Source organism: Podarcis muralis, chromosome 11, assembly GCF_964188315.1.
Source record: "Podarcis muralis chromosome 11, rPodMur119.hap1.1, whole genome shotgun sequence".
Classification (NCBI taxonomy): Eukaryota; Metazoa; Chordata; class Lepidosauria; order Squamata; family Lacertidae; genus Podarcis; species Podarcis muralis.
Window position 1 is genome coordinate 1720250 of NC_135665.1, and position 26820 is coordinate 1747069.

Here is a 26820-nt window from a genome sequence, read left to right on the forward strand (position 1 = left end):
ATGGTCAGGTGCGTGTTATAGAGCGAAAAATACGGTATATGGACTTTTGTACAGTAGTATTCCCATGTAATGGATGTCTATTTTAAAAGACCCAGGAAGGGATGGATGCTGTGAAGAAGGCTATGCAAAAGAAAGAAAGTGTGAGATGGACTCTGTTAAGTTGTGGGTGAACATATCAGACGACACAGCGATTCTTCAAACAGCTCTTGTTTATTCACAGACCAGAACAGAACTGAACTGAAGGGTTCAGCCAGCCTGCTTATAAAGAGCTCCACTAGAACGCAACAGTAACCATTTTCTGTAACTATCCAATCACTCAACGTCACTTTCAATCCCTTATTTGCATATGTGGACCTGAGTGAAAACTATCTACATTATCCCCCTGCTGGCCCAGGGTGAGAACTTCAGTACAGTGGTACCTCGCAAGACGAACGCCTCGCAAGACGGAAAACCCGCTAGACGAAAGGGTTTTCCGTTTTGGAGGCGCTTCGCAAAACGAATTTCCCTATGGGCTTGCTTCGCAAGACGACAGCCCATAGGGAAATCTCCGGGACAGCGGGGAAGCGCAGCGCGTCTTCCCCGCTGTCCTCGGACCTCCTCCGAAGCCTGGCGGCGGGGCGGGGACACCTCCTCTCGCCGCCGCCGGGCTTCGGAACGATGCCCCGATGCCGGGCGGCGGGGCGGGAACCTCTCCCCCCGCCGCCCGGCATCGGAACGATGCCCCGATGCCGGGCGGCGGGGCGGGAACGCCTCCCCCCGCCGCCCGGCATCGGAACGATGCCCCGATGCCGGGCGGCGGGGCGGGAACCTCTCACCCCGCCGCCCGGCATCGGAACGATGCCCCGATGCCGGGCGACGGGGCGGGAACCTCTCCCCCCGCCGCCCGGCATCGGAACGATGCCCCGATGCTGGGCGGCGGGGCGGGAACCTCTCCCCCCGCCGCCCGGCATCGGAACGAGGTCCTGGACCTCTTCTGAAGGCAGGCGGGGGCAAAAGTCTTTGTCCCCCCTGCCTGCCTTCCCAGGGGCTTTTAAATTGCCCCGGACAGCGGAGAAGTCCTCCGCTGTCCCGGGCGATTTTAAAATGCCGCCCGCCAGCATTTTAAGATAGCCCCGGACAGCGGAGACGTCCTCCGCTGTCCTGGGTTTTTTTAAAATGCTGGGGGTGGGAAGAAAGGCCCTTGTCCCCCCCCCCTCCCCAGCCTTCAGAAGAGGTCGGGGGACAGACTGTCCCCGGACCTGGTCTGAAGGCGGTTTCCCTAGGAACGCATTAATTGATTTTCAATGCATTCCTATGGGAAACCGTGCATCGCAAGACGAAAAACTCGCAAGACGAAGAGACTTGCGGAACGAATTAATTTGTCTTGCGAGGCACCACTGTACATAACACCCCTCCCCACCGAGATAAGGCGTTGGTTACAAGCGTAATGCTTTCCTTATATACAGCACTACACATAATGATTCAATTAGGCACAAAAGCATATCGGTTACATTTCACCTACTTCCATTAGACCAACAGTATTACATGTCCAACAACATAGTCCTTTAAATAAGTTGGGTGCTTGGAAACTCTGCCAGACCACTGGGGACTGGTACCCAGGTCCGGGGGGAGGGGCGATTCTTGCTGAGGCTGTGGCGCGACCCTAGGTGGCATTGAAATCAAGTCCCCTAGATCCGCTGCTGTGGGTGGAACCTCCTCAAGTGGAGTTGGTGGAATGTCAGGCACGGCAGTGGTCTCAGTCTGTGGGAAGTCCGGCAGACCCTCTGAAGCGGCTTGGTTCGGCTCCACACCTGTAGTTTGTGAGAGAGGTGTAGGTGGAGCCTCGCCATCTGTAAGTGTCTGTTCCAGAGCCACGAGCGCAGTTGGGGGCACTGCAGTAGTGTCCAAGTCCCCAACCCTACGCCTAAGCTGGTCTATATGCCAGCACCACAAATGTCCGTTTTAGAGTGCCACTTGGTACGAGCGAGGTCCAGTGACTCCCACTACTGTGGCTGGCACCCAAGGAATGTCCCCCACAAAGTTCCGGGCAAAGACCTGGTTTCCTGGAACAAAGGACCGTGGCGCGTTGGCACAGCCTGGGGGTTCGGCCATGGCAAAATCCGGGTGCAGCCGGTCAAGCGGAGTTCTTAGGCGGCAGCCCATAAGCAGTTCGGCAGGACTCCGCCCTGGGGCCGCATGAGGGGTGACGTGTTGCATGAACAAGTATTCGGCGATCTGCTCTTGCCAGTCTCCCTGGTCCAGGCACGCCAGTGCCTCTTTTGCCGAGCGCACAATTCTCTCCACTTGCCCACTGATGGATGGATGAAATGGTGCCGTTAGGGCATGGCGGATGCCCAGTCCCAAAAGGTACCGCTCAAAAGTGCCTGATGTGAACTGCGGTCCATTGTTGGAGACGAGGACATCAGGACACCCATGCGTCGCAGAGGCCTCGCAGCACGGCCTTGGTAGTGATGATGACAGCCTTGGTAGTGGTGGAGGGCATCAGGGCCACCTCCAGCCATTTGGAATAGGCATCCACCACTACTATAAAGGTCCGGCTGTGAAAGGGGCCAGCCAGATCGATGTGTACCCTCGACCAGGGTGTCTTGGGCATCTCCCAGGTTTGTCCCTTAGCTGCTGGTGGTGCAGGCCTAAATTGTTGGCACGCTTGACAGATGGAAACCCAGGCAGTGGTGGCATCATCCATGTTAGGCCACCAGACGTAACACCAAGCCAACACCTTCATTTTGACGATTCCCAGGTGGCCAACGTGCAGAGCCTCAAGGATGCATTGACGGAGTCTTTGGGGAATCATGACGTGGTCTTGATTAGAGCCTCTTAACCCTTTAATACCAACATGGGTGAATATGCTCCCATGGCAGAGACCCCGTGGGGAGCCTCACTGCAGCATTCTGCACCCGCTGGAGTTTCTGGGACAGCTTCAAGGGCAGCCCCGCGTAGAGCAAATTACAGTAGTCAAGCCTGGAGATGACCGTCGCATGGATCACTGTGGCTCCATGAGGAATAGATATAATCTAACCTGTTTGCAAGCAATCGAAATAGGTTGCCTGGGGACTCTCACAGACATGAACAAAGGCCAGTAGTGATTGAGTGAATGATATATTTGCGAGGTATACGCACTTCACTGAATTAAGTGGACTTGTTTCATGTTTCCTGAAACAATAGGCAAACCAAAACAATGGCTATCCTTTGAAAGTCGCACTTCTCTGAATTAGCAAATCCAGCCCAACATATGCCATAATGTCTAAATTAGGCTAAAGTGGACATTGAAACGAGTGGCAGAAATCTGCATTACTGTATATTACAGGAAATTGCTTGCATAATGTGTATGAGCAAAATTGCATATGAAAATCTGGATATTGGGAGAAATTTTCATTAGAACTTTTAACAAACAAGCAAACGCCCTACCCCAAAAAACAAATGTGCAACTGAATGTGTGATTGGGAAAAATGGGAAACAAACTGCCATTTTTTATTGGTTTCCACATATCACAGAAAAAAAGAAAATATTACAAAACACACAACAAGAAAAGAAAAACAAAACAGAATTCTTCCTTCAAATCTCTAATTCTCGTTACATTGATACCTGACTTCCTCAAATCCCCTCTAACTAAATTTCATTATAACCCCTGTATAGTAGTTCTCCAAATTCATATTTCTAATAATATTCACTCCTTTCATTTACTATCTTCATCTCTTATTAATATTCAAATCCTTAATATTTACTACCACCTATTCTTATTCTGCCCCTAAGCCTATTTGTTACAAGAATTTTCTAATTCCCTTATATCACAATATTTAGTTAAATACTCTTTAAATTTCTTCCATCAAATTGTCATTTGTCTTAATCACTAATCATGGTATGGGCAGATGGGGCTTATTAACCTGGGAAGGAAAAGGGAAACTGATCCTATACCTCCCATGCCTTGCAAAGATACCTTGGGGAAAAGAAAGGGTTAAGGAGTAAATGCACAAATCCTAAATGGATTCCCTAAAATGGTTGGGTGGTGCTTTACACTGGCAACACCTGCATCCAGGTGTCTTGCTCTGCTTTCCTTTGGACCCCATCAGCGAGTCTTGTCATCTGGGCAGTGCAGGACCCCCATATTCACTGCCCAGGCTTATGCTTGGGTCTTGCTAACACAGTGGTTTGATTTCACCCCTGGAGGTGCACTCCATTGTCTTTTGAGACAGCCTGATATCTACAAGCATTGAGGTCACACAGTCTGGCCTGCTGGTAAAAAGTAAAGGTAAAGGGACCCCTGACCATTAGGTCCAGTCGTGGCCGACTCTGGGCTTGTGGCGCTCATCTCGCTTTATCGGCCAAGGGAGCCGGCGTACAGCTTCTGGGTCATGTGGCCAGCAGGACTAAGCCGCTTCTGGCAAACCAGAGCAGCGCACGGAAACGCCGTTTCCCTTCCTGCCGGAGCGGTACCTATTTATCTACTTGCACTGGCATGCTTTTGAACTGCTAGGTTGGCAGGAGCAGGGACCGAGCAACAGGAGCTCACCCCATTGCGGGGATTTGAACCGCCGACCTTCTGATCCACACGTCCTAGGCTCTGTGGTTTAACCCACAGCGCCACCCGCATCTGGCCTGCTGGTACCTGCCAGCCTAATGGCTCTTAGGGTAGACTCAGCCTGAAGTTTGTGTTTGGGGAGGCTCATGTTAGATATATTCAGGTGGGGAATCTTTTGGGCTTTGGGGTCTGGATCTTTACTACCTGACCCCACCGAGTGGGCGGACTGGCTGTGTGGGGCAACCCACAGGTCAATCGCACGGCATCATGTACACGTGAGTTGTCTCCACCTGTCAAAATTCCTTATGGAGGGCTCCCAACAGCTGGCTGCACAAAGGGCGTCCCAACCCTGCATTTTACCAGCTGATGGGCACCGGGAACACACTGCTCCAAGCAAAAAGGAACAATCGACCCGTCCCTTGCGATCTGTGTTTGCTATCTAGCATGGGAGGGTGTGGTTTGGGGGAAACAGCCTTGCGAGCAGAATTATTATGATTTAACAAATTCATATAACTGCCGTTCATCCGTAGATCTCGGGGCAGTTCCCACTCCTGATTTAGGAAGTTTAAGGAGCACCTGGAATTGGTCTAGGAAACAAAAAAGGCAACCAATAACTGAGTGTGGTATGGTGCAAGAACCAGGTTTCCACAAGAGTTCTTGCTGCCATGCCTGGTTTCTGAAGCGTCTACAAGCCTGAACGCCGAGCGCACGGCATTCTAAACTAGATTTGCCCAACGCTTGGCACGATGGCGGCCAGTTTAGCTGGAGGCATCCTGGAGGAACATTAGCTGCCTTGGGTTTCCAGAGAATGTTGGACTCGATGGGCCCCAGCTGGCATGCCCAAGGATTAGGAGCTGTTGGAGTTTGTTGTCGTTTAGTCGTGTTCGCCTCTTCGTGACCCCCTGGACCAGAGCACGCCAGGCACTTCCTGTCTTCCACTGCCTCCCGCAGTTTGGTCAAACTCATGCTTGTCGCTTCGAGAACACTGTCCCACCATCTCGTCCTCTGTCGTCCCCTTCTCCTTGCGCCCTCCATCTTTCCCAACATCAGGGTCTTTTCCAGGGAGTCTTCTCTTCTCATGAGGTGGCCAAGGTATTGGAGCCTCAGCTTCAATATCTGTCCTTCCAGTGAGCACTCAGGGCTGATTTCCTTCAGAATGGAGAGGTTTGATCTTCTTGCAGTCCATGGGACCATCAAGAGTCTCCTCCAGCACCAGAATTCAAAAGCATCCATTCTTCGGCCATCAGCCAGATTCTTTATGGTCCAGCTCTCACTTCCATACATCACTACTGGGAAAACCAGAGCTTGAACTATACGGACCTTTGTCGGCAAGGGTGATGGAGTTTATTGTCCCATAAAGTCACCATTAAAGAACCTCTAAATGAGGGTGAAAGAGGAGAGTACAAAATACGGTCTGAAGCTCAACATCCAAAAAACGAAGATCATGGCCACTGGGCCCATCACCTCCTGGCAAATAGAAAGGGAAGAAATGGAGGAAGTGAGAGATTTTACTTTCTTGGGCTCCATTATCACTGCAGGTGGTGAAATTAAAATACCTTTACCCATGTACTGTCTGAAACCCAAGGGATGCCAGTGAATTCCCCCCCCCCGCTTTCCTCCCCCTCTACATTAAGTGTAAACTGTAAGCAGAAATGCGGACATCGGTTCCATGTTGCAGTTTGGGAAATCAGAGGTTGGTTGTAAGGTCTGGAGAAGCTGACCCCCCACCGCTTTAGGGAACATGGTGACTTGTTTTTGTTTAGTCATGTCTGACTCTTTGTGACCCATGGACCAGAGCACCCCAGGCACTCCTGTCTTCCACTGCCTCCCGCAGTTTGGTCAAACTCATGCTGGTAGCTTCGAGAACACTGTCCCACCATCTCGTCCTCTGTCATCCCCTTCTCCTTGCACCCTCCATCTTTCCCAACATCAGGGTCTTTTTCACGGAGAAAAATATATATTTAAAAGAACATACAGTTATACCTTGGATCTCAAACGCCTTGCATTCCGGTCCCCAAATACTGCAACCCCGGAATGAGTGTTCTGGTTAGCAAACGTTCTTTGGAAGCCAAACATCTGGCGCAGGGCCGGATTTAGGATTGATGAGGCCCTAAGCTACTGAAGGTAATGGGGCCCTTTATATGTCCAGCTGTCCTTTGTCAAAAACAAATTGCAGCTGTTTTTTGTGTTGAATATACCGTATTTTTGCTCTATAAGACTCACTTTTTCCCTCCTAAAAAGTAAGGGGAAATGTGTGTGCATCTTATGGAGCGAATGTAGGCTGAGCAGCTATCCCAGAAGCCAGAACAACAAGAGGGATTGCTGCTTTCACTGCGCAGCGATCCCTCTTGCTGTTCTGGCTTCTGAGATTCAGAATATTTTTTTTCTTGCTTTCCTCCTCCAAAAACTAGGTGCGTCTTGTGGTCTGGTGCGTCTTATAGAGCGAAAAATACGGGTATGCTACAGTACAGTGCTACCTCGGGATGCGAACGGGATCCGTTCCGGAGCCCCGTTCGCATCCAGAAGCGAACTTAACTAGCGACGGCACATCTGCGCACACACACACGCGTCGCTTTTCGCCTTTCTGCGCATGCGCGTGACATCATTTTGAGAGTTGGCGTATGCATGAGCGTCGAAACCTGGAAGTACCACGCTCTAGTCCAACTCCCTGCAATGCAGGAATCTCAGCTCAAGAACCCATGGCAGATGGCCGTTCCAAGCTCTGCTGAAAAACCTCCAAGGAAGGGGGGGGTCTACCGCCTTCCGAGGGATTTCCTCCCGCTGTCAAACAGCTCTTGCTGTCAGAAAGTTCTTCCTGGAGTCGGACTCTCCTTTCTGGTTGCTTGAAGCCATGGCTTCAGGTCCTGAGGGCCTCTGGAGCAGGAGAAGACAATCTTCCTCCCTGGGATGCCCTTGAGATATTGACAGGGCTCTCATATCCATGTCCGGAGGGACAGGGAGCAAAACATCTCCCTCTCCCCTTTCTCCACCCCATGCAGAATGGCAAGGGGTCTGTGCATCCAGTTGGTAAGAAGGTGGTGGGAGTGTGGAGCCCAGCCGGGCGCTGGCTGTGGGCAGGATCCTTGCAGTGCCGGGGGTTGAACTAGATGCCCCTTGGCACCCCTTCCAACTCTGCCATGCTATGATTCTTTCGAGCACCAGAAGGAATGGGCGGGGGAACAAGATGCAGAAGAAAGGAAGGCACAACCACACCCCCCAACAGCCCCCTCTGGCCTGACCCATGGGGGCCTCATCCCAGCACACATTGACCCCCCCCTAGTTTTATTTTTCTTCATTCAGCTACCAGACAACCCAGCAGCCTGGCCCCTGTTTGCCAGCCTATGTCACAAAGTGCTGCTTTGCAAGCAAGCCTTATAATGCCCTGCAAGGGGGATGCCTGTCAGATGACCGTGAGAGACCTGTAGAGAAGATGGATTCTCAAGGTAGGAGACCTAGAGGAGATGTGTGGCAATAGTATTATGATGCTATTACACTGGACACTGAGATCCAGCACCGAGGGCCTTCTGGCGGTTCCCTCATTGCGAGAAGTGAGGCTACAGGGAACCAGACAGAGGGCCTTCTCGGTAGTGGCGCCCGCCCTATGGAACGCCCTGCCACCAGATGTCAAAGAGATAAATAATTACCTGACATTCAGAAGGGATCTTAAGGGAAGTTTTTAATATGTAACGCTGTACTGTTTTTAACACTGATTGGGAGCTGCCCAGAGTGGCTGGGGAAACTCAGCCAGATGGGCAGGGTATAAATAATAAATTATTATTATTATTATTATTATTATTATTATTATTATTATTATTATTATTATTATTTTACAATTCCAAAGCAGGGAGGGAGGGGGAAGAGAGAGAGAGAGTGGAATTCTGGTGGAGACAGAAGATGGAAGGAGGCTTTGAAAGGGAGTTTGAAGGGGGGGGCAGGTGAGAGTCGGTTGAGACCGGTGGGTTCTAGAAGGTGGCACGAGGGGGGGGGGGTCTGGAGCCGAGCTGGACACAGCCACCATTTCTTCGAGAATGTGGCCGTTTAACGCAGCAAGAAGAGGCTCTCTACAAACCTGGAAGCAAGATGATTCCCTTGCTTCAGGTGAGCCATGGAGCCAGGGCTTGGCTTCTACAGAAACTGTACCTCAGGTTAAGAACTTTGCTTCAGGATGAGGACAGAAATCGTGCTCTGGCGGTGCGGCGGCAGTGGAAGGCCCCATTAGCAAAAGTGGTACCTCAGGTTAAGAACAGTTTCAGGTTAAGAACGGACCTCCAGAACGAATTAAGTTCTTAACCCGAGCCACCACTGTGCTGCTAAAGCCCAGGTGCCTCACACACCCCTCCTCCAAGCTTCACAGAACGGGGCTATGCTTGATTATCGTCTCCCAAAGCAACTTGTTGTTGTTTAGTCGTGTCCAACTCTTTGTGACCCCCTGGACCAGAGCACGCCTGGCACTCCTGTCTTCCACTGCCTCCCACGGTTTGGTCAAACTCATGCTGGTAGCTTCGAGAACAGTGTCCAACCATCCCGTCCTCTTCCGTCCCCTTCTCCTTGTGCCCTCCATTTTCCCCAACATCAGGGTCTTTTCCAGGGAGTCTTCTCTTCTCATGAGGTGGCCAAAGTCTTGGAGCCTCAGCTTCAGGATCTGTCCTTCCAGTGAGCACTCAGGGCTGATTTCCTTCAGAATGGATAGGTTTGATCTTCTTGCAGTCCATGGGACTCTCAAGAGCCTCTTCCAGCACCAGAATTCAAAAGCACCCATTCTTCGGCAATCAGCCTTCTTTGTGGTCCAGCTCTCACTTCCATACATCACTGCTGGGAAAACCATAGCTTTAACTATACGGACCTTTGTCGGCAAGGTGATGTCTCTGCTTTTTAAGATGCTGTCCAGGTTTGTCATTACTTTTCTCTCAAGAAGCAGGTGTCTTTTAATTTTGTGACTGCTGTCACCATCTGCAGTGGTCATGGAGGCCAAGAAAGTAAAATATCTCACTGCCTCCATTTCTCCCCCTTCTTGTATTTTCCTTTGATTGGGATGGTTTTCGTTCTCGGTCCACATACTGCTTAAGCCTGCCTTGTAGAATTTTAAGCATAACCTTGCTAGCGTGTGAAATGAGTGCAATTGTGCGGTATTTGGAGCATTCTTTGGCACTTCCCTTCTTTGGGATTGGGATGTAGACTGATCTTCTCCAATCCTCTGGCCACTGCTGAGTTTTCCAAACTTGCTGGCATATTGAGTGTAGCACCTTAACAGCATCATCGTTTAAAATTTTAAATAGTTCAGCTGGAATATCATCACTTCCACTGGCCTTGTTATTAGCAGTGCTTTCTAAGGCCCATTTGACTTCACTCTCCAGGATGTCTGGCTCAAGGTCAGCAACCACACTACCTGGGGTGTACGAGACATCCATATCTTTCTGGTATAATTCCTCTGTGTATTCTTGCCACCTCTTCTTGATGTCTTCTGCTTCTGTTAGGTCCTTTCCACTTTTGTCTTTTATTATGGTAATCTTTGTACGAAATGTTCCTTTCATATCTCCAATTTTCTTGAACAGATCTCTGGTTTTCCCCATTCTATTGTTTTCCTCTATTTCTTTGCATTGCTCGTTTAAGAAGGCCTTCTTGTCTCTCCTTGCTATTTTTTGGAAATCTGCATTCAATTTCCTGTATCTTTCACTATCTCCCTCCCATTTTGCTTGCCTTCTCTCCTCCGCTGTTTGTAAGGCCTCGTTGGACAGCCACTTTGCTTTCTTGCATTTCCTTTTCATTGGGATGGTTTTCGTTGCTGCCTCCTGTACAATGTTACGAGCCTCCATCCATAGTTTTTCAGGCACTCTGTCCACCAAATCTAAATCCTTAAACCTGTTCCTCACTTCCACTGTGTATTCATAAGGGATTTGATTTAGATTGTATCTTACCGGCTCAGTGATTTTTCCTACTTTCTTCAGTTAAAGCTTGAATTTTGCTATAAGAAGCCGATGATCTGAGCCACAGTCAGCTCCAGGTCTTGTTTTTGCTGACTGTATAGAGCTTCTCCATCTTTGGCTGCAGAGAATATAATCAATCTGATTTCGATGCTGCCCATCTGGTGATGTCCATGTGTAGAGTCGTCTCTTGTGTTGTTGGAAAAGAGTGTTTGTGATGACCAGCTTGTTCTCTCGGCAGAACTCTATTAGCCTTTGCCCTTCTTCGTTTTGAACTCCAGGGCCAAACTTGCCAGTTGTTCCTTTTATCTCTTGACTCCCTACTTTAGCATTCCAATCCCCTATAATGAGAAGAACATCCTTCTTTGGTGTCATTTCTATAAGGTGTTGTAAGTCTTCCCACCTGTAACCTCTTCCTATGTTTTTTATTTTCCTTTCTGTCTCCTAGGACACAAAAAACTCCTGAGGCGCCCGAACATGAAGGAGGCTGTAGGAGCACAACCTCTGGAGATTGTGGTAGGTTAATTCAATGGGGAATCCATTCCCCACATGTGCAGGGAGGTCATGGCGCTGACCTGAGTGAAACAGGGCTGGGTTGGGGGGTTGCAGTCCCGTCTCGCCGCAGCCCCTCGCTCCCCTCCTTCCAAGCCGGGGGTCAGGCGCCCAGGCAGGAGCAGGCTGGCAGCCTGTGGTGACGTGGGCATGGGCAGCCTGGCAGGGGTGCTTGTTCTGCCCCCCTAGAGAGTACAATGTCCTTCTCCCTTTGCAGGGCCGTGGTTTGGGGAGGCAGCAGCAGCCCAGCGGTGGAGGAAAACCCGGGAAAATCCAGAGGTATGTTGTGACCTTGTGTGGCAGGGGAAGTGTTTCCCAGGGATCCTGGGGGTGGAGGAGGAAACCTGATTTAGAGATCCCTATAGTTTTATGGAGAGGGTTTCTCTGTGGTCCAGGCAGGGCCCTAGCCAGGGGGTGGTGAGGTGGGCCCCCGCCAGGGGCGCAGGTGAGGGGTGGGGCACAAAATTGGCTCATAAATATGTCTAAATATATAGATGATAATAAGAAATATTATCATCTATATATTTATCTGGGGACGCGGGTGGCGCTGTGGGTAAAAGCCTCAGCGCCTAGGGCTTGCCGATCGCATGGTGGGCGGTTCGAATCCCCGCGGCAGGGTGAGCTCCCGTTGCTCGGTCCCAGCGCCTGCCAACCTAGCAGTTCAAAAGCACCTCTGGGTGCAAGTAGATAAATAGGGACCGCTTACTAGCGGGAAGGTAAACGGCGTTTCCGTGTGCGGCTCTGGCTCGCCAGATGCAGCTTGTCACGCTGGCCACGTGACCCGGAAGTGTCTTCGGACAGCGCTGGCTCCCGGCCTATAGAGTGAGATGAGCGCACAACCCTAGAGTCTGTCAAGACTGGCCCGTACGGGCAGGGGTACCTTTACCTTTTACTATATATTTATCTGGAACTCCTCCAAGGAATCAGATTAACAGAGCTTGTTTCTTTCTTAGGCAGGAGGCCTGCAAGAACGAGGCTCCAGCGCCTGCTCCCGGGACGAAGATCGCCAAACCATCGTGGCAGTTCCCGGCGGTTCCCGATCCTTGCCTGCCTCACCCTCCCGCCATCCCCCGTGCGGGGATGGCTCCTTCCTGGCCGTACGTGGCACAGAAGCAGCAGCCACGGTTTCCCCCCATTAGGAACACCTCAAGGGTGATTCCGGAGCCGGGGGAGACTTTGGCTGCTGCCTCTGTGCCGGACCGGTCGGGGAGGAGCACAGACTCCCGCATGGAGGAATTTAGGGTGGGGCAGTTAATAAGATCAGGTAGGATGAAATGCCCCCTTCCCAGGTCCCCACCCTTCTGCCCCAGACTGGGGCTCGCGTGGCTGGGAGCCAGGCTCCGGCTGATGTCTCCCTTTCTTTTGCAGCAAGGAGAAGGTTCTGCTTGGCAGCCGCCGCGTCCCAGGAGGGCCTGGAGCCGAGACAACGGCCTCTCACCTCACAGGTAAGCAGACAGGGGGATTTCATTGCTTTGCCGCTCTATGCTTTGCCGCTCGCGATTTGCGGGTTTGGGGGGCGCGGGCAGGGGGCGCGTCGGAATGTCACCCCCCTTCAGGATAGCACCTGGGGCAGCCCGCCCCCTGCCCCCCATCGGTACGCCCCTCGCCAGAAACAGGATTCGAACCCAAGAGCCCTCTGCTCACCTGGGACGCGACTTCCTGCAACGGCTTCTTGAAGCCCCGTCCCTGGTCGTTTGGTCAGTGACAGACCATTCACACATTCAGGTATTCCTTCTTTCTTTCAGGGTATGGCTGGTGCACCGCTGGGGCTGCTGCCGAAGCCCCCTCCCCGCAAATAATGCAGGTAAGAGGAAGAAGGGAGAATTTGCACAGAGCAGGGAGAAAACCCTGCTCCAGACTTCCAGACGAACTCTCATACTTAAAACCAAGGCGTTCCTATGAGAGCCGGTATCAAAATCACATGGAAGCAGTACAGAAATGGATAAGGCGGAGCTATAGCTGATAAGGAATGCAGTGCTCAAGGTTTGGGCAAGGAGGACAGACCTGGGCTAAAGTGAGTCTTCTTCTCCCACAGGCCACGTCGTGTATGCAACCGCCTGTACATGAAAGCCCGCCCCTTCTCCGACGGCCTGGCCGAGGACATCGACAAAGGCGACGTCTCCGCCCGCCAGGAGCTGAAGACACGGGCCCGTTACCTGGCCGAGAAGTACGAGTGGGACGTCGCCGAGGCCCGCAAGATCTGGTGCTTCGGCCCGGACGGCACTGGCCCCAACATCCTGACGGACATCACCAAGGGGGTGCAGTACCTCAACAAGATCAAGGACAGCGTTGTGGCAGGCTTCCAGTGGGCCACGAAGGAGGTGAGCAAGAGTGGGCGCCCCTCATCGCAGGGCGGTGGGCTGTCTGCGTCCTGCCTTCTTAGAACGGAGCAGAGACTTGTTGCAGTTTCCAAATAATAATTTATTATTTGCACCCCGCCCATCTGGCTGGGTTTCCCCAGCCACTCTTTGCGATAATTAAGAGGTATATACACTTCACTGACGCAGGTGGCGCTGTGGGTTAAACCACAGAGCCTAGGACTTGCCGATCAGAAGGTCGGCGGTTCGAATCCCCGCAATGGGGTGAGCTCCCGTTGCTCGGTCCCTGCTCCTGCCAACCTAGCAGTTCGAAAGCACGCCAGTGCAAGTAGATAAATAGGTACCGCTCTGGCGGGAAGGTAAATGGTGTTTCCGCGCGCTGCTCTGGTTTGCCAGAAGCGGCTTAGTCATGCTGGCCACATGACCCGGAAGCTGTCTGTGGACAAACACCGGCTCCCTCAGCCAATAAAGCGAGATGAGCGCCGCAACCCCAGTCGGTCACGACTGGACCTAATGGTCAGGGGTCCCTTTACCTTTTTACACTTCACTGAATAAATAAGTGGACTTGTTTCATGTTTCCTGAAACAATAGGCAAACCAAAACAATGGCTATCCTTTGAAAGTCACACTTCTCTGAATTTAGCAAATCCAGCCCAGCGTATGCCGAAATGTCTAAATTAGGCTAAAGTGGACATTGAAACGAATGGCAGAAAACTGCATTGCAGTATATTACAGGAAATTGCTTGCAAAACGTGTCTATGAGCAAAATTGCATACGAAAATGCGGGTTTTGGGTTAGAACTTTTAAGAAATAAGCAAACGCCCCCCCACCACCCTGAAAATCAAACATGGAACTGAATTTGTGATTGGGAAAAAATGGGAAATTGACATTTGTCCTTTGACTATGACATTTGACTATGGCCAGATGGGGCTTACTAACCTGGGAAGGATAAGGGAAACTGACCCTAAACCTCCCTTTATTTAAAAGTTAAATAACCAGGGAGATGATATACAGCCTTGCCGTACTCCTTTCCCAATTTTGAACCCATCAGTTGTTCCATATCCAGTTCTAACTGTAGCTTCTTGTCCCACATAGAGATTTCTCAGGAGACTGATGAGACTGAAGAATGGCACTCCCATTTCTTTCAGAACTTGCATGCAGCAAAAAAGCCAAATCTGCAAGGAGTTTGCTGCTGTACCTTTGAAAGGCCGGCCCGGCCGCCTTGCTGGCTGAATGAATGACGTCACCGCCTGCCCGGGGCCAGGTCGGGGCAGGAAAGGTAAGGGACCAACTGCTTGATGTGGCGAAGGTGGAAAAATGTCGCCTTGGCTGTTGCTGTAACTTGCGCCTCCATGGAAAGGGAGGCATCAAGGATTACACCCAAACTCTTAACGGAAGGCAATGGCAGTAATTGGGCCCCCGCAAGAGAAGGGAGTTGATCCCTCATTCCCATGTCATCCCGACCCAGCCATAGGACCTCTGTCTTTGAAGGATTTAGTTTCAATCGGCTCCCACGAAACCATCCAGCCACAGCTTCCAAGCATCTGGTCAGTGTGTTCGGGGCCGAGTCGGCTTGGACGGCTTTGGCGCGTAGTGGTTGCGGAGCTTCTATTGAATCGTGTCCCATGGCGCTGCCTGGACTGCTTGAGGCGCAACCAATGTCTCAAACACCTCGGGCCCACAGAGGCTGAGGAATAGGCCCCGCTTACGCTCCTCTGACACTTCCGTCAGCTCGTTGGCTTGGAGGTAGCAGTCAAACTGAGCGAGGTAGGAGTCCCATGATTCAGAGGCTGGCGCAAATGGCAGTAGAGGCACAAGTAAAGCCATCATTCCGATGCCGGCGTGAAGGGCAATGGATGGAAGACAGTGCTCTAGCCAGAACAGCCAGCTCCGAATTGGTTCTGTTCAGTGATTTCGCTCAATGATTCAGCTCAGTTCAGAGGATGGCCGCATCTGGCTGTGCTCTGATGTCCATCGATCCCATCCTCATCGCCAGTGTTATGTTGTGGGTTGACATAGCAGAGACACAGCGATTCTTGAAACAGCTCCTCTTTATTCACAGGCCAGAACAGAACTGAACTGAAGGGTTCAGCCAGCCTGCTTATATAGAGCTCCACTAGAGTGCAACAGTAACCATTTTCTGTAACTATCCAATCACTGAACGCCACTTTCAATCCCTTATTTGCATATGTGGACCTGAGTGAAAACTATCTACAGTATCCCCCTGCTGGCCCAGGGTGAGAACTTCAGTACATAGCAGACTGCAAAGGTTGAAAAGCAAGGCATGAAACCGAGATGATGCTCTCGAACAAGCGGCCCCATGAAGTGGCGTGGAAGGGGGCTCGCCCCCCCCCCCCCAGGCGCAGACCAAGCCGGGCTGCAAGTCCTCCGAGCCCCCGCCCGCCCGGGAAGTGGCGTTTCCTCCGAGCCCCCGCTGCCATTCCCAGCCCCGCGTCGACCCTACACTTCTGGGGCACTGGCGAGGGGGGGGGCGTGTGGAGAGGCAGCCGGACTCCGGCCCCGGGGCTCGCCCTTCCCCTGGCGCTGCGCGGCCCCCAGGGAGACCTGGGCAGGGCCTCCGTCCCTGGGCGGGCGCCTCGCCGCCGGCCGGGCAGCAGCTGCTGGGCTGGCGGGCCGCCTTCCTCCTCCCGCCGCCGCCGCCGCCGAGCCAAGCTCAGCCCTCCTCCCTCCTCCGCCCCCTCCAGCCCGCCGGCCTTTTAACGCCGCTTCCCCCTCGGCGCCTCGGGCGGGGCGGGCCAGCCTTTCCTCGCCGCCGCCGCCGCGCCTCTCCTTCCTCCGAGGGACGCGATGCTGCTGCTGCTGGGTCTCCTCGCGGTGCAAGGTAAGCAGGTGCCCGAGAGCCGGCCCGGCCGCCGCTCTCCCCCGGGCCGAGCTGGGGCTTCTCCGGGCTCCTCCCGCCGACTGAGCGCGCTCGCTTTGTCCCCGCAGCCTTGCGCGTCTCCGGAGCCCTGCGCCTCCCGCCCGCCGGCTCGTGCGCCTTCGACGGCAGCGCCTGTGGCTACGCGTCCGAGCCGGCGACCCTGCCGTGGACCCTGAGCGAGGAAGGTAAGGAAGATGCTCCCGGTTCGCGCTCTGCCTCTCCGGCTCAAAGGGGGCAGAGGAAGGGGCCGTCGCGAAGCCGGGGAGAAAGCAGCAGGCTTCTCGCCGCCGCTCCAAGGCAGGACTTGGCCCCCGCTCTGGGCGCCTCAGGGACCCCCGGGCAGCTTCCCCGGGGAAAACCCCTCCAGCTCTGCTTAAGCCATACAAGAAGAGCGCAGGCTACCCAACGAAAATGCTTTGGGAACGTCAGAGCACTCGTCTGCTGCAAGGCAGCTGCTTGTTTAAAAAGTTTAAAGAAAGTTTTCAAAAGCCCTCTTTCGTTGTTCAGTACAAAACACACGCAGGAGCACCCAAGACTGCTCCAGTGGGCTCGGCCTCCAGACACTGACATACATTTGGGGGGGGGGGTATTAATATTTTGCTGAAATAATTTGAATTACCTATAAAGAAGTAAAGTGATGCAGAAAAAAGGAAAGAAAAAAAGGGGAAAGTGTAGATTCATGTCAGCTGTGCAAATTTGCATCATTTGGAAAGGGAGACTAGTGCATGTGCAGATGCACATAAGTAGGGTTTCCTTCAACTGGGAGGGAAAAGTTACTGTGTGCACATTGGCATCTAGCTAATGCTTTTTTAGAAGTCCCTTTCAAATGTCTGAAAAGGGTGAAAATGCTTTGCAGAATAAAAGATTATTTATGACATACATACACACAAAGTGAAACTGACAAAACATCCTAAAATCCAAACAGAGAAAAATAAAAGCAGCAGAAAAAATACCACCAGTACTCTCCAGAAAAGAATGTATACCCAAAAGCTAGGTGGAATGAGTGTTTCTGCTTTTTGAAACCTATTTCCAGGGAAAGCCTGGAGCTACCAGTGAAAAGGCCCTGCTCCGAGTACAAGAGTGGCTGGTGAACCCCAGCCAGATGGGCGGGGTATATATTATTATTATTATTATTATTATTATTATTATTATTATTATTATTACATAAAAACCTAGCATCCAAAAAGGATGAGAAGCAATTGTCTGGGGTGGGGTGGGGACCATTTTGTTGAAAACATTCCATGAGATCTAAAGTTTTTAACTTTCTACAGTAGTACCTCAGGTTAAGAACTTAATTTGTTCTGGAGGTCCATTCTTAACCTGAAACTGTTCTTAACCTGAGGTACCACTTTAGCTAATGGGGCCTCCTGCCGCCGCCACACGATTTCTGTTTTCATCCTGTAGCAAAGTTCTTAACCCGAGGTACTATTTCTGGGTTAGCGGAGTCAGTAACCTGAAGCGTATGTATCCCAAGGTACCACTGTATTTGAAAGTGTTATGCAACCTGACTGCTACAAAAGTGTTGTTGTCTGCTGTGGAGGGGCAGAGTGGTGGTGAAGTTTGGGCTGTTTGGCAGAACCAGTGGGGAAACCAAGTTGGCTCTGTCAGCGCATCCACATGGCCCTGGCTCCTCCTCCTCAGAACCATCCAGGTAGGCCAGGTGTGGGGAGCTTTCCCTTCAAATGTTGCAGAGGTACTCTTCCTAGCATCCCTGGCCACTGGCTATGCTTCCTGGGGATGATGAGAGATGCAGTTCCGCAAGCTCTGGAGGGCTAACGGTTCCCCACACCTGAGGCAAGCTATGGCAACGCCAGGGTCAGAAGAGTGTGCCCCACCATACTGGCCGCTACTGCTCTTCTGTGGGCAGCCCCCCACCAAGCATCTCAGGGGCTCCATAGCCTCTCATGCTTGAGAAGATGCAGAATCCTTTTCAACCCGAGAGCCATATTCCCCCCGGAATGGGCAACGATTTGGGGGCCACATGGCAGTGGTGGGCTGGGCTGAGGCAGAGGGACAGCAGGCGTCAATCTTACCTTTCTATGGTAAGTAAGTTCCTATATGTAATTCTTGCAGCCTTTTTTATACCCCCCCCCCCCAATCCAGGCACACAAGGTGTTAACGTAGAGTTGGAAGTGATCCTGAGGGTTACTTAGTACAACTCCCTGCCATGCAAGGGGGACACATCCTAGCCAGGCAAGAAGACTCCTGGAGGATGTGGAACGGGCGGTGGAGGTTGAGGAGAGGGCATGGCCTGAAGAGAGACCCAGGCAGGACCGTAGTGGGGGCTCGGGGGCCATAGCCCCGGGCACACAACTTTTAGGGAGCGCAAGCCAGGCGCCCACACACAGGGATCCCTGTCCTATCCTGCCCCACCTGGTTCTGGGGGGTCTCTGGGCCCCAGAGCCCAGTCTGGCCTCACCTCTGTGTCCCCAGGCCCCTCACTGGAGGGCTGCCTGGCCAGCGTTGGGGGAGAGTTGCCTCCAAGCGCCGCGTCTGCCAGCCGGGCTCCTCCCTGTGCGGACAGGCTGGCAGTGCACTGCCCCCCCCAGGCTCCGGTGGCAAGGGCTGGGCTGGCACGGTGGGTTCTGTTCACCCTCCGTGTCCCGCATCTGCCCGGCGTGTGTGTGTATGCTGCCCCAGGCGCCAGTGAGCGACGCAACACTGCTGGTCCCAGAGACAGGGAGGGAGGTCTGGAAGGCTGCATTTCGCCCTTAGGCCTGGGCTTCCCCAGCTCTGTTCTAGAGACTCACATGGGATTGCTCTGAATCGATGCACTTGTATTGTACCGTTTCAGACATTTATTGTACTTTATTTTAAGGACAGTTCAAGTAGATCCCTCATAAATTAATGTATTTTTTATTTTAAAAACCTGGTGCAAGTCATTTATTTATTTATTTTATGAATCTGTTCCCATGAGAAATCCCAAAGCAATTTTCAATAAACTAACCTATATAAAATAGTTACATAAAGAAAACAGTTAAAGAATTCCATATATAAGGACAATTTTAAAAATGTAAATATAGAAAGTTTAAAACAACAACAGCACATACATTAACATCAATTCAAATCCAAGACAGTTACCATCTTTAGGAGGCCTTGAAAAGACAATAGAGAAGACAACTGTCTAATATGCAGTGGGCGCCATCAGGACCAGGTGGGAAAGGCGAGAGGACTCTTAACCTTAACTCTTCTCTCAACCCAGAGTGTGGCAGCTGGAGAAAGGTGAATTCCTGAGTTCTTTAAGAAAGGAGTGGAAAGTAAAACAGCCAATTGTAAGAATCTAAGGTACTACTGCAGTTGGAATGTTTCACCTCAGAAAAGGAAATTGAGTTCTGGTCCCCTTGCCTCAAAAAGCAGCTCTCCAGTGAGGCATGGCAGCAACATGCGGAACACTTCAGTTTAGAGAAAAGTGAGTAAGAGAAGACATGATAGAGGTGAATGAATTGTGCGGTAAGATGAAAGTGCTCTCTCTGTCTCTCATAATACTGGAACGTGGGGACACCAAGAAGCCTGAATGTTGGAAGTATCAGGACAAAGAAAGTGTTTAGCATATAGCTGGACTATAGAATTCACTCACACAAGAGGTGGTGAATGGCTATAAATGATTAGACAAATCCATGGAGGATAAAGCTGTGAGTGGCTGCTCCACTTTTGGAGGCAATGTGACCTCCATAGACCAGGTTCCGGGAGTTGCACTCAGGTCCTGCTTGCAGGCTTTCCATCAGCATCTGGTTGGTCACTGCACACCGAATGCTGGACTACATGGGCCACTGGCCTGATCCATATAGACCACTAAGCATTAGCAAGTAGTGTAAACAATAAAATTGCAAAAAAGAAGACAGCTTCTTTCCCCGCTTCTTTCCGGCAGCTCAGGGGAGGCTGGGGAGCAGTGGGCGGTCATGCTCCCAGGCTGCTTCCTGGGGGCTGCACAACTCCCCCCCCCCGGAGCAGTCTGGGAGCGCAGGGCAAAGGCACGCAGCCTGCCACTGGAGATAAGGGGGGGGGGAGCTGCCAGCAAAGCAGTGTGGCTCCCCCGCTTCCCCCCTTCGTTTCCACGGCTTTTGGAAGGCTTTGGAGCAGAGAGTAGCCACGCTCCTGGGCTGCTTCCTTGGGGGGGGGGGGCGCACCACTTTGCTGATGGCATAAGGTCCTGAATATAAGCCGATGCGGGTGGCGCTGTGGTCTAAACCACTGAGCCCCTTGGGCTTGCCGATCAGAAGGTTGGTGGTTTGAATCCCTGTGACGGGGTGAGTTCCCGTTGTTTGGTCCTTGCTCCTGTCAACCTATCAGTTTGAAATCACATCAAAGTGCAAGTAGATAAACAGGTACCGCTCCGGTGGGAAGGTAAACGGCATTACCTCCGAACTGCCACCTTCTAATCGGCAAGCCCTAGGCTCTGTGGTTTAGACCACAGCGCCACCTGCATCCCTTAAGGATATTGCTTAAGGGTGTTCAAATACTGAATGAACATAACAAGGCAAATTGTCTTATTATTTTTAAACTTGCACTGAATCGATCAGTAAAATTAGATGGGCAGATGTGTCCTGGTTTTAAAAACATGACTGATTTTCTTTTCTTTTCTTCTCTAGTCAGGAATATAATCTGAGATCTGCTGATTTGCCAGTTTGCTAGTCCTGGAGATAGGCTGCAATAGATGGGCAGCTTGCAAAATAGACCTTGTGTATTATGCCATACTTATTGTTTAGCGATGTGAGCTGTGGGGGAAATTATGAAGTTTTGTGTCCTTCTGTGTGTGTGCCTCCAGTTTATGGGCACATCTGCTTGTCCAGGCAATATACTGAAATAATAAAGCCAGCATTATGATTTATAAATAGATTGTGATATTTATAAACATTTCTAAAATAAAAAAGACTTTGTAAATTATGCTGCAAAATATTTAAATATTGAGTGAGCATTTGTATAGAAAGATTTTTACCAGAACTATTGAACAGACTTTTATTTATTAAGTTTTGAGTTAATGTATAGATGCTTCCAGATAAAAGGTTTGTCAAATGTCAGTTTTTCTTAATTGGTGCACCTGACTCTCAAAAGCCTCTTTGAAACCATGACAGTCTTGGTGCTCATTGCAGCTAAAATGGAAGACTGTTCTCTTTGCCCTACATTGGGCAAAAGGTTTCCTGCACTGCAGAGGATTGGACTAAATGACCCTTATGGCCATTCCAGCTCTACAATGCTATGATTCTATGAATACTGCTTTAATTGTGTTTTAAAAAGTGATTTTGTGTTTGAATGTAACACAAGCTCTGGGAACTTCTCAGCTAAAATAGCCTAAAATAAATGCCTAAAATAAACAAATAATACAACTTATTTATTTATTTTATTTTAACACATTTATATTCTGCTTAATATTTCAGAAATATTAAACCAGGGATTTGTGAAACCAGCACAAATGGGACACTCCAAATACAGGTGTAGCTCAGAATACTTGAGGGAACTTTTATATTTCTGACTGAAAGTTCAAATGTTAACTTATTCCATCTCTCTAGCCAAAAGAGAAAAAGAAGGGACACAAATGGTCAGATCAAACTGCTGAAGATTCAGAACAGAAAAGGCTAAATTAGTTGCCACTCTCTGAGGATACCACAATGTCTTCAGGTCAGCTTTTTACAGCTAACAGATGCCTGGATTTTGATCTTCCTTGAAGGACTGCTTCAGATGTTTTCGTGTTCTTACGGCTTCTTCTTTCTCAGCTTCCATTTACATAAATTCATAATTTAGCTCTCCTCCTGCTGCTTTTCTCTCTTCTCTGGACAATCTTGATATCTCCTGTCACTCTGAAATCAGATTCACCTCCTTGTAACAATCTTCTGACACACTCTGTGTCTCTGACTGACCAACCTTCTGTCCTCACTTTTTATTCATTTCACTCAGAGCAACCCTACCCTCAGTCTCCTAACAGATCTCTTGTCACCTCTGTTGTTTGGACCACAATATAATTACTTGAGAAAAAATTATCTAAGGGTTTTATTTTCAAATTCTCCACAAGTGCTATAGGCCGTTCTGCTCACTGGTTTCTCACAGGCATCCGGACAGCCACTGTGAGAACAGGATCATAGAATTGTAGAGTTGCAAACTACTTTTAATGCTTGAAATTCTTGCTAAGCACATTGGTATACTTATTCTGGAGTGCTGCTATTTGACATGTTTAGTTTTGCAAATTTAGCTCTGGCTGGCACTGGTGAATAGCTTCTGGAGACAAAGCTGAGCCCAGCTGTTGCTTTATGCTGATGAATTTATAGATACAAATCTGGATCCATTGGCCAGTAATAATAGTAATAATAATGTTGTTGTTTAGTTGTTTAGTCATGTCTGACTCTTTGTGACCCCATGGACCAGAGCACGCCAGGCACTCCTGTCTTCCACTGCCTCCCGCAGTTTGGTCAAACTCATGCTGGTAGCTTCGAGAACACTGTCCCACCATTTCGTCCTCTGTCATCCCCTTCTCCTTGTGCCCTCAATCTTTCCCAACATCAGGGTCTTTTCCAGGGAGTCTTCTCTTCTCATGAGGTGGCCAAAGTATTGGAGCCTCAGCTTCACGATCTGTCCTTCCAGTGAGCACTCAGGGCTGATTTCCTTAAGAATGGATGCGTTTGATAATTCAAAAGCATCAATTCTTCGGCGATCAGCCTTCTTTATGGTCCAGCTCTCACTTCCATACATCACTACTGGGAAAACCATAGCTTTTACTATACGGACCTTTGTTGGCAAGGTGATGTCTCTGCTTTTTAAGATGCTGTCTAGGGTTGTCATTGCTTTCCTCCCAAGAAGCAGGCGTCTTTTAATTTTGTGACTGCTGTCACAAAAATAGTAGTAGTAATAATAATAATAATAATAATAATAATAATAATAATAATAATGCCCTTAATTCTCAGCTCATCTGTAAGCTCCTTATGCAGCCACACTGGTTTCCTGAGATGCCTCACACTTTTCTTTCATGTTGGAATTGTCTGCATTTGGGCCTTCAGTATTTCTCCTTTAAGAAACTCCCATCCATCTTGGACTTCCTTCTCTTTGAGTATTTCTGACCATGGGATCTCACCTAGTAGCTCCTTAAGCTTTTTGAAATTGGCCTTCTTAAAGTCCAGAATGTTCGCTTTCCCTTGCCTCTGTATCATGAAACCTAGGAGGGCATGATTATTTCCTCTGAAGTTTCTGAGTACCATATTTTTTGCTCTATTGGACGCAGTTTTCCCCCTCCAAAAATTGAGGGGAAATGTGTGCGCATCCTATGGAGCGAATGCAGGCTTGTGCCATAGTCGCGCGTAACCCCCCTTTTGGCTAAAGAGGAAGCCAAAACAGCCAGCGTGATCCATCCCGCTGGCTGCCTTGGCTTGTGCCATAGCCGCGCGCAACCCCTCCTGCAGGGAGAGGCTGCATGGGGCTGTGGCTTCTTTAGCTCCACGCAGCCTCTCTCGGCAGGGAGAGGTTGTGTGGGGCTAAAGGTAAAGGTAAAGGTACCCCTGACCATTAGGTCCAGTCGTGACCAGGGTTGCGGCGCTCATCTCGCTTTATTGGCCGAGGGAGCCGGCGTACAGCTTCCGGGTCATGTGGCCAGCATGACTAAGCCGCTTCTGGTGGACCAGAGCAGACACGGAAACGCCGTTTACCTTCCTGCTGGAGCGGTACCTATTTATCTACTTGCACTTTGACGTGCTTTCGAACTGCTAGGTTGGCAGGAGCAGGGACCGAGCAACGGGAGCTCACCCCGTTGCGGGGATTCGAACTGCCGACCTTCTGATCGGCAAGCTCTAGGCTCTGTGGTTTAACCCACAGCGCCACCTGCGTCCCCTGCGTGGGGCTAAAGAGGAAGCCAAAGCAGCGAGCGGGATCCATCTCGCTTGCTGCCTTGGCTTGTGCCATAGCTGCCCGCAACCCTTCCAGCAGGGAGAGGTTGTGCGCAGCCTGTACGCTGCTCTTTGGGGCTGGGGGGAAAAAGATTTTTTTTTTATTGATTTCCCCGTCTGAAAACTAGGTGCGCCCTATGGTGCGAAAAATACGGTACTTCCACTTTGGTGATCAGTTCTTCCCTGTTGGTGAGAACCAGGTCCAAGAAGATGATCTCCTTGTTGCTTTTTCCACCTTCTGGAAAATGAAATTGTCAGCAAGGCAATGGATTCAAATTCCACTTTGAATTTGAATTCAGGCTGTCAGATTAAAAGGAGAACAGTGTCAGATGAAAAGGAAGGGCAAGTCTTTTTAACTCCTGTCCCAAGACATCCATTGATCCTGACATTTAGCTCCTGGTAAGGCTGTACTCCTCTTTGGCTTTTGAAGACTGTGGAAGCACACCAACCCATTTAAGGCAGCTCCTCCATTATATTTGGCCGTCCCTATCTTTTCCATCAGTTATCTGAGAATGGCAAGCAGGAGTTAAGAGAATCAAAGAGAAATTGTACTAAAGAATTTCCAGCTGGGATGGCCCTGTTGGAGTCTAATTACAATGTTGTGTTCTTGGGAGTCTTGATCATAGTACTTTTTAAACATTCTTTGTGGGACAATTGTAATATAAACAATGGGATTTACCTCTGGCTAATTAGCATAGTGTGCCCATCAAAGGGGCATTTTTCCATCTCCGCCGTGCTATACAGTTGGTCCCTCTCTTGCCCTGATCTTGCCACTGTGATCCATAGACAGTCACCCCAAGGCTTGATTATTGTAATTCACTCTACGTGGGGCTGCCTTTGAAGCTGACCCATAAACTCCAGCGGGCGCAGAATGCTGCGGTGAGGCTCCTTATGGGGTCCCCGCCACGGGATCACATTCATCCGGTGCTATACCAGCTGCACTGGCTTCCGGTGGAGTACAGGATCAGGTTTAAGGTGCTGGTTTTAACCTTTAAAGCCCTATATGGCCTAGGACCCTTGTACCTACGGGACCACCTCTCCTGGTATGCCCCTCGGAGGACCTTACGGTCTGCAAATAATAACATCTTGGAGGTCCCGGGCCTCAAGGAGATTAGACTGGCCTTGACCAGGGCCTAGGCCTTTTTGGCCGTGGCCACGGCCTGGTGGAATGCTCTCCCACAACAGACCAGGGCCCTGCGGGACTTGACATCTTTCCGCAGGGTCTGCAAGATGGAGCTATTCCGCCAGGCCTTTGGTTGGGGTTCAGTCTGACTCCCCTTTCCCCCATAAGAACTTGTATGAAAGTGACCTTCCAACTTTTTGTCACAGGCTAATACAAGATCAGTATAAACAGTTGGGCCTGGTGAGCATTTAAGGTCCCCAACCCTAATCTGCGGGTTGCCATCTGATTAGATTTTACTCTGATTCTCATTTGATTCTAGGATGCATTTTAATTTTTTGTTTGATTTTATCTTGATGTGTTATATAATTGATGTTAGCCACTCAGAGCCTGATTTTGGCCGGGGAGGGCGGGGTATAAATAATAATAATAATAATAATAATAATAATAATAATAATAATAATAATAATAATAATATTGTTATTATTATGATTTCTTGCACAGAAAGCAGTTACTCAGCTCTTGTGGTGTTGGTTTTTCCTACCATGATAACCAACAATGAATTTCCTGGATAACATGCGTAATTTGATGGCTTCCTCTTTGCTCTTTCTGCATTGGTCTCCCCCCCCCCCACACACATGTAGGAGGTGGTTTTCACTGGCTATTTTAAGGATAGTTCTGGTGTTTTTGTTGTATCTGGCGATTGTCTAATTGTTTTCTTAGACTCACATAATTAACTGTGGAGTTCTATTCTTATCAGCATATATTATATTGGCTCATAATAGCATATCCTAATAAACAAAAGCAGAATGAGAAAACTACAATACCTAATCTGGTTAACGATGAAGAATATAAATCTGATGGAAGATAACTATATAACTACATGGAAAGAAATAAGGAAGGACCTAGATACTTGGAACAGAATAAAACTTTCTTGGTCGGGGAGATTGGCGGCTATTAAAATGAGTTTATTACCGAAATTGCTATTCTTATTCCAAAATATACCGATAATCAGGGGAACCTCAATATTTAAAGACTGGCAGAAAATACTCTCTAAATTTATCTGGCAAGGAAAAAGACCAAGAATTAGATTCAAATTACTTACAGATCAAAGAGATAGGGGAGGATTCGCGGTTCCAAATTTAAAGTTATACTATGAAGCCTCGTGCCTTTGTTGGGTTAAAGATTGGATTATTATTAAAAATAAAGACCTGTTAGACTTAGAAGGATTTAACTTAAGATTTGGTTGGCACACTTACCTATGGCGCAACAAGGGAAAGGTCCATAAAGGATTTTCTAACCACATTTTTAGAGGGTCGCTGCTAGAAGTGTGGGATAGAAACAAAAAATTACTGGAACAAAATACCCCTTGGTGGTTATCACCAATTGATATTCTAACAATAAAAAAAACAAACATCGAAGGAGAAAGGTGGACCTATGAAGACTTGCTAGTAAAAACAGAGAATGGTTGGAGGATTAGGCCATATGAAGAAATAAAAAACAAATTGACAGGTTGGATCCAATTTCACTAAATCAACTCTATATGGACTGAAGATAAAAAGAATGGTATGAGTGAGAAAAAATCTAGATTCCAGATTGAAATACTAGAGAGCAAAACAAAACTCCTATCGAAAATGTATAGCCT

At 49.6% G+C, this 26820-nt stretch overlaps 3 protein-coding genes across 5 annotated transcripts in view; all 3 read left to right on the top strand.

The window, feature by feature from the left end:
• LOC114588254 (uncharacterized) overlaps positions 1 to 13164 on the top strand; it is a 35056-nt gene extending 21892 nt beyond the window's left edge. Inside the window, exons 1-7 of one of the 2 annotated variants that reach the window (XM_028713310.2) lie at positions 8366 to 8617; positions 10889 to 10956; positions 11210 to 11271; positions 11946 to 12256; positions 12361 to 12437; positions 12738 to 12796; positions 13028 to 13164. In XM_028713310.2, coding sequence (XP_028569143.2) covers positions 8548 to 8617; positions 10889 to 10956; positions 11210 to 11271; positions 11946 to 12256; positions 12361 to 12437; positions 12738 to 12791 — 642 coding nt within the window. In that variant the 5' untranslated portion in view covers positions 8366 to 8547 and the 3' untranslated portion in view covers positions 12792 to 12796; positions 13028 to 13164. Of the gene's footprint in view, positions 1 to 8365; positions 8618 to 10888; positions 10957 to 11209; positions 11272 to 11945; positions 12257 to 12360; positions 12438 to 12737; positions 12797 to 13027 lie in introns of those variants that run through there. The other variant, XM_077935941.1, reaches the window with a different exon arrangement.
• On the top strand, positions 13031 to 14557 carry LOC114606271 (elongation factor 2-like). Its single transcript, XM_077935942.1, has 2 exons — positions 13031 to 13313; positions 14405 to 14557. The coding sequence occupies exons 1-2, from the start codon at positions 13056 to 13058 to the stop codon at positions 14540 to 14542; spliced, it is 396 nt and encodes a 131-aa protein (XP_077792068.1). The 5' UTR covers positions 13031 to 13055; the 3' UTR covers positions 14543 to 14557.
• A 1424-nt stretch (positions 14558 to 15981) lies between these two features.
• Positions 15982 to 26820, top strand: part of MAMDC2 (MAM domain containing 2) — a 79355-nt gene continuing 68516 nt past the window's right edge. The window contains exons 1-2 of one of the 2 annotated variants that reach the window (XM_028748363.2): positions 15982 to 16151; positions 16259 to 16375. In XM_028748363.2, the coding sequence (XP_028604196.2) occupies positions 16118 to 16151; positions 16259 to 16375 (151 nt within the window). In that variant the 5' untranslated portion in view covers positions 15982 to 16117. The remainder of the gene's footprint in view (positions 16152 to 16258; positions 16376 to 26820) is intronic. The other variant, XM_028748365.2, reaches the window with a different exon arrangement.

Bases quoted from the DNA above. Each gene is read 5' to 3' on its own strand.
- LOC114606271 (XM_077935942.1), top strand. From the start codon at position 13,056: ATGAAAGCCCGCCCCTTCTCCGACGGCCTGGCCGAGGACATCGACAAA. The intron at 13,314-14,404 runs GTGAGCAAGAGT...TGTCCCACATAG, and splicing joins TCCAGTGGGCCACGAAGGAG to AGATTTCTCAGGAGACTGAT.